The 13,356-nt window shown below is 36.8% G+C and overlaps 1 protein-coding gene across 2 annotated transcripts in view; it reads right to left on the bottom strand.

Moving 5' to 3' along the window:
- TTC3 (tetratricopeptide repeat domain 3) overlaps positions 1-13,356 on the bottom strand; it is a 45,781-nt gene that overhangs the window by 8,024 nt on the left and 24,401 nt on the right. For both annotated transcript variants that reach the window (XM_085081133.1, XM_085081051.1), the window contains 15 exons: positions 13,226-13,352; positions 11,915-12,037; positions 11,667-11,768; positions 11,200-11,292; positions 10,727-10,791; positions 9,943-10,079; positions 7,865-8,179; positions 6,299-6,562; positions 6,011-6,057; positions 5,298-5,354; positions 4,136-4,212; positions 3,839-3,991; positions 1,707-2,532; positions 637-702; positions 46-195 (listed from right to left, as the gene is read on the bottom strand). In XM_085081133.1, the coding sequence (XP_084937259.1) occupies positions 46-195; positions 637-702; positions 1,707-2,532; positions 3,839-3,991; positions 4,136-4,212; positions 5,298-5,354; positions 6,011-6,057; positions 6,299-6,562; positions 7,865-8,179; positions 9,943-10,079; positions 10,727-10,791; positions 11,200-11,292; positions 11,667-11,768; positions 11,915-12,037; positions 13,226-13,352 (2,602 nt within the window). The remainder of the gene's footprint in view (positions 1-45; positions 196-636; positions 703-1,706; positions 2,533-3,838; positions 3,992-4,135; positions 4,213-5,297; positions 5,355-6,010; positions 6,058-6,298; positions 6,563-7,864; positions 8,180-9,942; positions 10,080-10,726; positions 10,792-11,199; positions 11,293-11,666; positions 11,769-11,914; positions 12,038-13,225; positions 13,353-13,356) is intronic.

Below are 13,356 nucleotides of genomic sequence, written 5' to 3'. Positions count from 1 at the left end.
TCCCAAAAAATTCCACAACCTCACATCCATGGGGAAAAGCTTTACCTTAGTCTCTTCAATACTTTTTTTCAGGACTTCTTCCAAAGCTTCAGTTTCCTCCAAGCTCCTGCTTTGTAACTGCTCAAATTTCTCCTCTGCTTCCTTAAGCTGTTCCTTCAATACCTGGTGCTCCTTTTCCATACGGAGAATATCTCCCTGGAAATTAATCAGTGACAAAAAGCAACTCAGTTTATACCTGCTAGCAGTTCAAAGGCCACATTTTCTCCCTTTTATCTCCTGGTGCATAAATCTGCTGTTAACACCACTCTAAACTGTCTGTATGCCCAAATGGAATATTTCAATCAGGCTTTTGAGAGGAAATATTTCCCTAAAACATTCAATATCTGGATAGCTTAGAACAAAGCCAGCAGAACAAAAATCAAATACCAGAGCAAAGCTCAAAAATCATCATCTTGTGGGGCTGGTGATGTTTCCAGGAACATCAGAAACCACAAAAACATACAAACCACCAAACAACCCAAAGTATCTTTCAAAACCTGTCCTTTTCAGAGAACTTGGATTTCTCCACTATTCAGTTTTCGGCCATTCCTTTAACCTACTTCAGGAGAAATGTGAACGAGGATGCAGAGAACTTACCTGGTGATTTTCAAATGGATGGAAAGGCAAAGTATTGGTTTCCCTATCAGCAACTTCCTGGTTTACCTAGAACACCAAAAAATTAAGAGTTAATTCAAAAGCTTCTCAGTTCACAGATGCAGCTGCTCTGGATTGGAGCTTTTGTACTTCACCCACAGTTTTACAAATCCAGGTCTATAAATGAAGAAGGAAAACATTGTGGAGGTGTTTCTGAAAGGGATTTTTTTTTTCTTTCCCTGATTTCACTGACCACAAGCAATTCCATGGAGTTCTGTGAATCTTTAGGCAAAGCCATGCTCTAAGTGTCTGAAAACTTAATATTTGCAGAAAGTGTTTCACCCTCTTGTCAGGGAATTGAAGAGAGTGAAAAAGCCTCCCTAAGCATCCTCTTTCCCAGAAATCCAAATCCTCAAACTTATGGAAGTGAAAACAAATCCAGCTGGGACAGGATCTAACTAATCACAAAAGGAAAAATAACGACACAGAAAGACTTTCCTTCATCTCTAAAGTGAAGCTGAACCTGATGTGCAGCAGTTCCCTCTGTGATGACCAACAGAAAGAGCTGCAAAAACTTCAGGCAGACAAAACTCACTAAAACTGGAAGTTCTAAGGAATCAAGGAATGGTTTGGACCTTAAAGATCATTTGATTCCACCCCAGCCATGGCAGGGACACCTTCCACTGTCCCAGGCTGCTCCAAGCCCCAATGTCCAACCTGGCCTTGGACACTGCCAGGGATCCAGGGGCAGCCACAGCTTCTCTGGGAATTCCATCCCAGGGCCTCCCCACCCTGCCAGGGAACAATTCCTAATTCCCAAGATCCCATCTCTCCCTGCCCTCTGGCACTTTGCAGCCATTCCCTGTGTCCTGTCCCTGCAGCCCTTGGCAATTGTCTCTCTCCATGTTTCCTGCAGCTCCTTCAGGCACCAAAAGGCCACAATGAGGTCACCCCAAAGCTTCTCCTCTCCAGGCTGAACAATCCCAGCTCTGCCAGCCTTTCCTCCCAGCAGAGCTGCTCCATCCCTCTGCTCATCCTGGTAGCCATAAATTCCCTCCATTCCCATTCCTTACCTGCACAGCCACCATCCTGGTGTGAGGATTGCTCTTCCTCCCAGCTTTACCTCTCCTTCCCATTTCCTTCTGGACACATTTACCCTTTCCAGCTTCACCTGAACCATTGGGAAAAGCAGAATTATCCGAGTTCTCCAAGCAGAGAACTTTGCACTCCTGGTTTCCAGTTGGCACAGAACCTCCAGGGATGTATTTTCCACGTGGAATTGCTAATTCCTGATTATCCTGACAAGTTGCAGGATCAGCATAAACACAGCCAGGCTGTGCAGAAGGCACAGGTAATATTCCATATTGATAACCCCAGGAGCTCAGGGGCAAAAACACAGCAGGGCTTGTGGTGGTGGTGGGAAAATTCGGTGAGAATGGCAACTCCTTTTCCACAGAATCACTTCCCAGAGGATTCCCAGGTGTGCAGGAAGCAGGAAAAGCACAGGGCAAATAGTTTGGAGTCTCATAATCTGTTAAATCAGCTGCTGCTAAATGAGGTTCCAAAGGGTACGACAGTGGCTTGAACTCCTCAGCATAAGGATTGAGCTGCAGCTTGCTCTGGGAAGAATTCCCCAGGAATTCCCCAGATTTATGATTTTCCTCTTTATTTCCACTCTGATTTCTGCTGGGATTTCCTTCAAAAAGGGCTGAGTGTTTCCTCAAGGCAATGAGGTTATCCACCAGGATGAAGCGAAGGGATTGGAGCAGGAAAGGTTCCAAACCTCCTGCATCCTCCACCACCTTGCGGGTTTCCTCGGGGAAATGTTGATATTCCCCAACCAGTAATTTATTGGTCATTTCCAGAGGGCCGTGCTCTTCCAGGATTTGGGAGAAATAGCTTGGAAATAAAAAAAAAAATTATTATTATTATTGTTGTTAATCAAAGTTTTCACAAGATGAATCAATTCCTTCATGGATACAGTGAACACACCGGAGCACCAGGATTTCTAGTAGTACAAGAAATGATAAAAATTATGGAGTGAAATGATAAAAGCTACCGAGTGAAATGATAAAAATTACGGAGTGAAATGATAAAAATTACGGAGTGAAATGATAAAAATTATGGAGTGAAATGATAAAAATTACGGAGTGAAATGATAAAAATTATGGAGTGAAATGATAAAAATTACAAAGAGAAATTATAAAAATTATGGATTGAAATTATAAAAATTACAAAGAGAAATTATAAAAATTATAAAAATATTACTAAGTGAAATGATAAAAATTACAGGGTGAAATGACAAAAATTATGGGGTGAAATTATAGAAATCTTAAGTGAAATCACAAAAATTACGGAGTGAAATAATAAGAATTACGGAGTGAAACTATAAGAATTACAAAAACATTACAAAGCGAAATTACAATAATATTACAAACCGAAATGATAAAAATTACGGAGTGAAGTTACAAAAATGATGAAGAGAAATTATAAAAATTATAAAATTATTACTAAGTGAAATGATAAAAATTACAGAGTGAAATGACAAAAATTATGGGGTGAAATTATAGAAATCTTATTAAATGAAATTATGAAAAATTACGGAGTGAAATCATAAAAATATTACTAAGTGAAATTATAAGAATTACAAAAATATTACAAAGCGAAATTACAAAAATATTATGAACCGAAATGATAAAAATTACGGAGTGAAATTATAAAAATTATGGAGTGAAATTATAAAAGTATTACGAAGTGAAATTATAAAAATTAGGGAGCGAAATTATAAGAATTACGGAGTGAAATTATAAAAATTATAAAAATTACAAAGTGAAATTATAAAAATTAAGAAGCAAAATTACAAAAATATTACGAAGCAAAAATATAAAAATTATGAGGTGAAATGATAAAAATTATGGAGTGAAATGATAAAAATTACGGACTGAAATTATAAAAATTATGAAGTGAGATTATAAAAATGTTACGAAGTGAAATTATAAAAATTAGGGAGTGAAATGATAAAAACTATAAAAATATTACAAAGTGAAATTATAAAAATTACAGAGCAAAATTATAAATATTACGAAGCAAAATTATTAAGTGAAATGATAAAAATTGCGAAGTGAAATGATAAAAATTACAAAGTGAAATTATAAAATTATGACAAAGTGAAATGATAAAAATTACTAAGTGAAATGATACTCACTCATATAAATTCTCAGCGATTGGATCTGGATTATTATTCAAACTTCTTTGATAATTGTTACTATTGGAAAGGTTATAAAGAGCTTCAAATTCCTCCAGCTGCTCCTGGAGATATTCTGGGATTACAAATGGTTCATTTGTTAAATCTCTGTACCTTAAAAAGCAGAAAAAAAATAAAATTAAGTTAACCCAGATTGGTGTTTTTTAAAGGATTCTCCTCCTTTAAAAATAAAAGTTTGCTTTTATTGCCCAAACTTTGGAGTTTGGGCAATGAAAGCAGAATAAATAAAATACTCACAAAGTATTTTCTTCTATAAATATCTTCTCTTCTTCTCGTGGTGCTGTACTAACCCCACTGGATAATACTAAAATAGACTAATTGAGAAGAGATTTCTTTTAGTTTTTGCAAAACTTTTTATTTTACAAAAGCTTTTGTGAAATAATCCACTGCAAAGACCAGGAGTAACTTATTTACACCGAATTTTGGTCTGTAAATCCATCATGCTGATCATGAGCTGCAAAATTCCCACAGAAATTATCAGTGCTAAGCAAGAAAATTCTTAATTTAAAGTTATTCATTTCCTCTTCAGAACTGGTTTAGGAAAGAGAAATTGGGATATTGAGCCCAACATTCCTAATTTTTTACCAATTTCATCAACATTTAATCATATTTGGTTTCCATTTGAGGTTGTAACAACTTTACCTCCAGCAAGAGTTTTGCCTAATTCCACATGGGTTAATGTGCCACTGGTTGTTACTGTTTGAAATTATATTTATTTAATTTATTTTAATTTTTAATAATATTAAAATTACAGACCTTTTAGTTGTCTTCCTTTTTATTACCTAATAATTTTAGAAATACACAAATAAACACACCTAAGTCAGAAAAAAAATCAATCCTGGCTGAGGAGAAGAGGAAAAAAAATCTTAAGTTTCCTCTTGAAATTCTAGAAAAATGATAAATTCTAGAAAAAGGTGAGGGCATAATCTGAGGTTTTCAATAAAGCAAAATCCTCCAAAAGGCACAGAAGATTCAGGCAGAATATTATTCCTAGCAAAATCTAGAAAATAATGAAGAATTACCAACATTTCTGAGCATGAAATGAAACTTTTGCAATGAATTCTTCTCTTCCCACATGGCAAATTGGGATCAAAACATGAATTCAGAATTAAGCCAGGAAAAGGTGATTCCAGTCAGAGCCAAAGTTAGTAATAAATAACTTTTAAAGTTTAGAAATAGCTTTTTTTTTTAGTGATAAATTTTAACAAAATTAGGCTTAACACCGTTTTTCTACTTCAGGAAAAGCTACTTCAATACTGAGTCTCCTCAAGGTACTTAGGAAATCCATCTGGATGCCAGAAATTCTTAAAAAAATCCCAATTTTTAGGTGAGTTTTTAGTAGTAAATAAGTGGTATCTGCTTGGTTGTATCTGTTTTAGCAGCTTGAAGTGTTACTGACCTTTGAATCTTTCAAGTTCTTTTTCCTGTTTTTGTTTTTCACTTTGATTTCATTATTCTGCAACAGAAAAAAAAAAATAAATGGAAAGCACAGGATTGGCAAATGTTGCTTCAGTTTGTCAAGATACACGAAGATGGAGGAATTAAATTGTAATTAATTAATTAATCCTTTAACAGGATTGTGATTGTGAACATCATTCTACTCCCAGGAATTACTCACAAGTTCTTTTAGGCTGTAAAACTGAAATTAAATCAGTTTTTATTGTGATGGTTTTCATTTCATTGTTGGATTTTCCAATACAGGAAATGAAAAAGCAAAAAAAGAAAAAAATCTGCATTTTATTAATGTGTGAATCAAAAATTCTGCATTTTGTTAATATGTACATTTATTAAAGCTTTATTGGATTTGTAGAGATAAACTTATCTACAGGCAAGAAGAACTTTAAATGAGTGACTCAAACACAGAATTAACTGAAATACAAAATGTATTTCTACCAATTGGGATGGATTTTCATGAGGACACCAATTAAGAAGTGATTCAGAATGAGGTACACTTTGATAGTTCAAATATCAAATAATTTAAGAAAAGGGAGTGAAAACAAGAGATTAAACCTCCAATTAAGTCTGAAGGATGAGGATGCTAAAAATTTACTTTTCTAAAATACCAAAAACTTCTTTCTGAGCTGAGGCCAAAAATAAATTCAGTTTACTTACTGATATATTTTCATTTCCCTGCTTCTTTAATATAATGGTTGGGTCATCTGTTGAAAGGAGAAAAATCCTGATGATTCATGGAAATAATCATATTTTACCTAATTTACAATTTCACTGTGAAATCCCAGGAATTATTGCTAAAATCCTTTATCCAACACCACCAAAGCAGCTCCAAAACTGCAGCTGCAAGGTTGTTTTTTTTTAACTTTATGTTAAAAATCTGAACAAAAAAACCATTTATATCTGCTGGAAATCTTGGATCCAGGGTGGGAACTTTTTCCTACTCACCCATTTTATCAAAGAATTCATCTAAAGCTTGATGGAGGCTTGGAAAATGTTGTCTGTTTTCTTCTAAAAGCCATATAAAACAGCGGGATTTCTCTAGGGGGGGCTTGAGGAAATAATCACAGATTTCTTGCTTTTCAGCATTAGCTGCCACATAATCAAATTTACTGCCATATTTCTGGTTCCACGCTGGGGTTAAAATAGAAAAGTCAAGCTCTTGTAAAACTTGGCCATATTGATGGAGGAAGTTTTTTGTAGCTGTCAGACCTGAAAGAGGTGGAAAATGTCAATTATTTCGTTGCAGTTTCAATGTTTTGGTGCTTCAAATGGGATTTTCCCTCTTCAAAGGGAAGAGTTTGGTGTAGAAATTCAATGTACAGGGTGATGTGAAAGCTTTGGTGTCTTGGAAATGCAAACAAAAAATGCCCAGTGGGGTTGATGAAATGAATTCTACTCTCAAAAATTATTATTTGTATAATAAATCTAAATGGATTCTTGAAAGGATATGGATGTGATAGAGAATGAAGAACCCCAAACCCAAAATTTCACCTTCCTCCAGTTATAAATCCAACAGGAAACCAAACATGAAATTATTTTCAAGTTGTTCAGTTACCTAAACCTCAATGGCAAAACCTCACCACTATTTACTGCCCAGAAACAGATTCCTTCCACAAAGGTCAGAATTTAAACCCATTGGGGAATGAAAAAGTTCAATTTGTTCCATTTTGTCTCTCCTGCTTGGCCAAAGCCCTGCAGAGTCCCTGTGTCACTCAGGTTGTACTTCACTCCCTGGAATCAGGGAAAGAGGAAAGGAAAGGGGAAAGGGAAGGGGAAAGGAAAGGGGAAAGGAAAGGGGAAAGGAAAGGGGAAAGGAAAGGGGAAAGGAAAGGGGAAAGGAAAGGGGAAAGGAAAGAGGAAAGGAAAGAGGAAAGGAAAGAGGAAAGGAAAGAGGAAAGGAAAGAGGAAAGGAAAGAGGAAAGGAAAGAGGAAAGGAAAGAGGAAAGGAAAGAGGAAAGGAAAGAGGAAAGGAAAGAGGAAAGGAAAGAGGAAAGGAAAGAGGAAAGGAAGAGGAAAGGAAAGAGGAAAGGAAAGAGGAAAGGAAGAGGAAAGGAAAGAGGAAAGGAAAGAGGAAAGGAAGAGGAAAGGAAAGGAAAGGAAAGAGGAAGGAAAGAGGAAAGGAAAGAGGAAAGGAAAGAGGGAAAGGAAAGGAAAGGAAAGGAAGGAAAGAGGAGAAAGGAAAGAGGAAAGGAAAGAGGAAAGGAAAGAGGAAAGGAAAGAGGAAAGGAAAGAGAAAGGAAAGAGGAAAGGAAAGAGGAAAGGAAAGAGGAAAGGAAAGAGGAAAGGAAAGAGGAAAGGAAAGAGGAAAGGAAAGAGGAAAGGAAAGAGGAAAGGAAAGAGGAAAGGAAAGAGGAAAGGAAAGAGGAAAGGAAAGAGGAAAGGAAAGAGGAAAGGAAAGAGGAAAGGAAAGAGGAAAGGAAAGAGGAAAGGAAAGAGGGGAAAACTTTGCCATTTAGAATTGAGAAGAGTGGAAAAAGGGAACTCTGAGCTCTGCCCAGGCACTGAACCTACCCAGGTTGTTGAGGTGTTTCAGCCACTTGAGCACTTTGGGGTTCACCTCTCCCAGCTGGCTGAGCACGTGGAGGAATGCCCTGCTCTGCACTCGGGACTTCTCCTGGATTAAAGCACTGAGGAGCTTCTCCAGCACCTCGTGGGATGAGCTGCTGCTCCTGGAGCAGGAGGTGAACTCCTCCTGGCTGATCACAGCCCACGACAGCAACTCCTTCAGTAACCTGGCAGCGTCGGGAAGAGCAGCTTTGATCTGCTCCGAATTGCGGCTGAGGTGCTGCAGGACTTGATCTCCAGCAGGCAAGTCCTGCCCAAAACCTGGAAAATTCAAAAGATGGAATTAAAGAACTGAAATATAACCTAGCAAATTCAAAACATGGAATTAAAGAACTGGAATATAACCTAGCAGATTCAAAATATAGAATTAAAAACTGAAACATAACATAGAAATTCAAAATACGGAATTAAAAAACTGAAACAGAACCTAGAAATTCAAAATACGGAATTAAGAAACTGAAATATAACCCAGCAGATTCAAAAGAAAGAATTAAAAACTGAAACAAAACCTAGTAGATTCAAAATACGGAATTAAAAAACTGAAATATAACCTAGCAGATTCAAAATACAAAATTAAAAACTGAAACATAACCTAGAAATTCAAAATATGGAATTAAAAAATTGAAACAAATAAGATTTCATGTCCTTACTTCCATTAAAACCAACTTTAAAATAAAAAGTTAAATCTGGACTAAGCGGTGTTTTTAATTATTTGCTTCGTCACAACACTGAAAATGACAGCATTTAAATAATTATAGATTTTTTTTCCTTATGGCCTGAGCATGATGAATTTGACCCAACATTGTTTGAAATTTTTGTCTGAAGAAACAAACATTTTGCTTAGATTTGAGGATGAACACTCCCAGGGTCACAGTGACCTGCAGTGACTGCAAGGATCACAACTAAAGGTGAGTCAGAGAAAAAGATTTCTAAATTTATAAGATTTTTTTTTTTAAAAATGAACAGGAAATAAATGAATGAGATTTTACAAATCCACAGGGAAGCAAAAATCTCCCAAATTTTCAGGATATGCCACTGAACAGAGTTCCAGAGAACTCCAAGTATGGCATGGATGGGATTAAAAAAAATAAACACACCCAGAGTATTTAACAGGGAATCCTTCTAGGAAATTATAAATTAATTATATCCCAAGTTGATGATACAGACAAAAAATAAATTTTCAAACATCTCTCCTGTTTTTCTTTGCCCTGAGAAGCTGCAGGGGAAATCCCCAGCTCTGAACTACAGACCAACCAACATCCCTGCAAGGCAAAAACTCCCAGCCTGAAATATTTTTATTTTTCCTAATTGTCTGCAATGCACTTTTCAAGCCCCTGCAGGCAGGAGATCAGCCTGGCTTTATCTGAGATGAAGATAAATGTATTTTTTTTCCTCTAACAGTGTCCCAAAGTGGTTTTTCTGAAATCCCTTTTGAATAGGTTGATTTGGGATTTGAGTTTTACCCTCCCCAGGCTGATTCTGCATGAAGCAGCCAAGGAAAAATCCAGGTTTTCTACAAGGAAATTAAACACACAGGAAGATCTCCCAGTTGTTTGGGAAAGAAAAACAGAAGGGAAATAAAAGTTGTCATAAGTACAAATGTAATTTTTTTGAGGGGGTTCTGTTCAGTATTAGGATTCTGCTGTGATTTGACTTGGGATATTCAGAATTCAGAAATCAGGACAACAATCCACATTTCCAGGGGGAAATCAGGACAATGATCCACATTTCCACGGGGAAATCAGGACAATGATCCACATTTCCACGGGGAAATCAGGACAATAATCCACATTTCCACGGGGAAATCAGGACAATAATCCACATTTCCACAAGGAAATCAGGACAATAATCCACATTTCCACGGGGAAATCAGGACAATAATCCACATTTCCACAAGGAAATCAGGACAATAATCCACATTTCCACAAGGAAATCAGGACAATAATCCACATTTCCACAGGGAAATCCGGACAACAATCCACATTTCCACGGGGAAATCCACAATAATCCACATTTCCACCTACCCCTGTGCTGACTGGACTGAGATTGCTCATTTCCCTCCTGCTTTTCCTCCTCTTTTTTCCTGGCACAACTCCTGGCCTCTTCCCGAGCTCGTTTGCGCCGCAGTTTTCTTTCTTGCTTCATTTTTATCTTCCTAAGACTGAAAAAAAAAAGGAATTCAGCAGGGAGGAAAACATGAATTGAGGTGAAAATGTCAAATTTAGAATTTAGGAGATCACAACATTTCATGGAAATATCAATGTCCTCTAGATGTGGCAATTTTTACTCCCATTAAAGAGGTCTAAATTAGGATTGGCTTCAATACTATCTTTTATTCTTAATTTGTAACTCAGCATTTTGAATAAAATATTAATATCTGATTTTCTTCATTTTTAAAAATCAATTTTGTTCGTCCCCTCAGCCTGATTTCTCATTATTTAAAGGTTATTTGACCAAAAAACTGCAAACTCAGTTATGTCAAAGGCCTGTGCAGCAATAACTGCAGCAGCATCGTTAAATACATTTTTATTTACTTTCTATTTTATTTTTATTTATTATAAATATATATATAATATGTAAAATATATATATTATAAATATATGTATTTATTTGTATTACTACTTTCTAAACATTCACCCAGAATAAATTCTGTGGAACAATTTAACTACTTTTCTAATTTGATCATAATGGATTTCACCATATTTTTAGTTTATCAGGGCAAGAATAACTTTCCAAAATATTTGCAAAAAGGCAGGAAAATCCCTCCCTGCTTTGCTCTGGAATGGATTCAAACAGGACAAATCTTACCTTGAACATTTCTGTTTAATAGCAGCCCTTGGTGGTTCCTTGGGTTTTGGGATTTTTTGTTCAAACTGCCAAAAGAAAGAATGAGAGAGGAATGAAATTCAGGTTACAAACTTGGCAATCATTTCTGCTTCTCTCAGATCAATCTTGCTCTGGGGAGAATTAATTATCTGGGAAGGATTATCCACCTTCCTGTGGTTCCAGGGAATAATTCCTAAAGAATTCTTGAATTCCAGTTGCCAATTTAGTCAACCCCACAAGGCAATTCCTGCTCCACTAGAACATTAATATTCCTAAATAATTAATATTCCTAAATAATCCTCACATTCTGTAGTTAAGGCACCACAATTTTTTTTTTTTTGCAGTTACATTCTCATCTTTATCTCCTTAATATTCTAATTCTTTTCATGCCAATGAAAATGCAATCTTTTAATTAATTTAATTTAATTAATTTAATTAAACATGCCAATCCTTACCTCACATTTTACCATCCGAGAAGGACTGAAAATAACTATTTTGGAAATAAGGCCTTTACAGTCAGGAGTGAAACACATTTCCTTCAGAAAATCCTGCAGGAGAAAAGGAAACAACATTTCAAAGGCATTGAAATCCACACACAATTTATGTCCTGACACTAATTTCTTAATTAAATTCTGAATTATTTTCTTAATTCCAAAGCAATTAAAGGAAGCACAATCCTAAACTCCTCCTGGATGCTGACTTGGGAGTCAAAAAATCACACAAAATCTGTGGCATTTGTTATTCCCAAAGTTTCCTCCTCCAACTTCTCACCCAAGAGTCAACTTCCAGAATATTTTTGATTTCCCACAATGCCTAATTTCCCTTTGCTTTATCCTGGCTGCTGAATTTGTGAAGTTCCTTTATATATCTCAGTGCTATAATCTTTAAAAAATTAAAAATTCCAGTCTGGCAAAGACCTTACCTTATCATTTTTATCACTATAACTTGTTGTTTTCAGCTTTTTCCAGCAGTTGATGTGGAACTCCACTCGGCACTGCTGGCAGCAAATAATACGTATAAAACCCTAAAAATGAGAAATGGCAAAAATTGTAACTTTTTAAAAGAAAACCACCAGAGAAAACAGTGCTCAGGTTAACAGCAAATAATATTAAAAGGGGTAGAAAACACTTGAAGTTTTACTTCTCCAACTTTTTCCAGCTGCAAATTTACCTTAAAGTCTGGGTCTGTAAAATATATTTGGATTTTGGAGTAGCCATGGCACTGCTGGTATCGACAGACAGCATCAGGCTGTGGAGGGAATTTACATTCCTCAATGCAATTCCTTAAAGCCATCTGGAAAACACAAAATGACGTGAGACAAACTGCCCAGAAAGCAGGAAAATAATTCAACTTCTACTCACAAATTCCTGGGGGATTGCAGTGAAACATCCCTCTTGGAAAAGCAGTGACTAATCCCCAAAAAAACCAATTTTTTTTCCTGGTGAAAGCAATGGGACATTGGCCTTTTATGGCCAAAATATTCCAGGGTTTGTTGGAAGTGCTGGCAGCTGAGTGCTCACAGAAAAATGCAGGTTTATCCTGAACCAAAGTCCCACATTCTTAAAAATTCCAAAAGGTGGGAAATTATCCAAATGATAAAAGAAATCATTGAGATTATGGGGCAGAAATGGAGTTTTTTGCTCAATTCTGAAGATTCCCAGAGGGTCTCAACCCAGATTTGGGCTAAAAATCAAACTGGAAAACCAGGGAGGTTTTTCAGGATAATTTCTTTATTCAGGATAATTTCAAAGTGGCTTTGTGTGAAATCAGTGCAGAGCTGGAACTGAGCCCAAATTAATAAAATATTATCAAGAACAAACACAGCCCTGATAAACCCCAGCAGATATTTGAATTATCCAGAGGTGCCAAACCATGGATTGCTGTACCCAGATTCCAATTTTTGGTTAGGAAAAAGCCAAAAGTGCTGCTTCTACCCCAAACTCAGCAGGGCTGGGCAGTTTGGCCAAGTTAATCCATTGGAAAATCTTCAAATTCTGCCTCTGTGCAGAGCAGCTCCTGGTGTCAGGTTTATCTGGCCAAGCAGGGAATTTTACCATGTAAATCCCAGTATTTTATCCTGGAACTACGAGGTTAAAACCTCCTGTTTGGTTTTAAATGTGGCAACTTCGTGTTTCTGGTGATTCAGATTTTTAACCAGCTCTGTCCAGAATTCTGTTGTGTGCTCACATCCCAAAGTTTGTGGTAGGAAGAGGATCCAGCATTATCCCAAAATCCCTGAGGCTGGGAAAGAGCTCCAAGATCCAAGCTGTGCCTGATGCTCACCTTGTCCCCAACCCAGAGGGATGGAAACTCCAAACCTCCCTGGGCAGCTTTTCCATGGAGAAATTCCTCCTAAAATCCACCCTGAGCTTCCCCTGGCCATTCCCTCACTTTCCTTTAGTCCTCATCTTTCCTGGAGCTGAGCCTTGGGAAGGCAGGGAGGAGAAGGACAATCTTCCAGTTTTTTTTTTTCAAACCTACCTGTAAATTCTCAATTCGTGTCTCCTCGATGACCTGAGTTGTTCCTGGCCAGGTTAAAACCCCAGGGAAAATCTTGAAATCAATCATGAGCTTTGATCTCAGGAACTGATCGAGGGCATGTGCAAATCTGG

The sequence above is a fragment of the Lichenostomus cassidix genome, chromosome 1, assembly GCF_008360975.1.
Source record: "Lichenostomus cassidix isolate B80296 chromosome 1, HeHo_3.0, whole genome shotgun sequence".
In the NCBI taxonomy this organism is placed as follows: domain Eukaryota; kingdom Metazoa; phylum Chordata; class Aves; order Passeriformes; family Meliphagidae; genus Lichenostomus; species Lichenostomus cassidix.
Note: the sequence above shows the minus strand (reverse complement) of the source record. Positions and strands in the feature narration are given on the sequence as shown.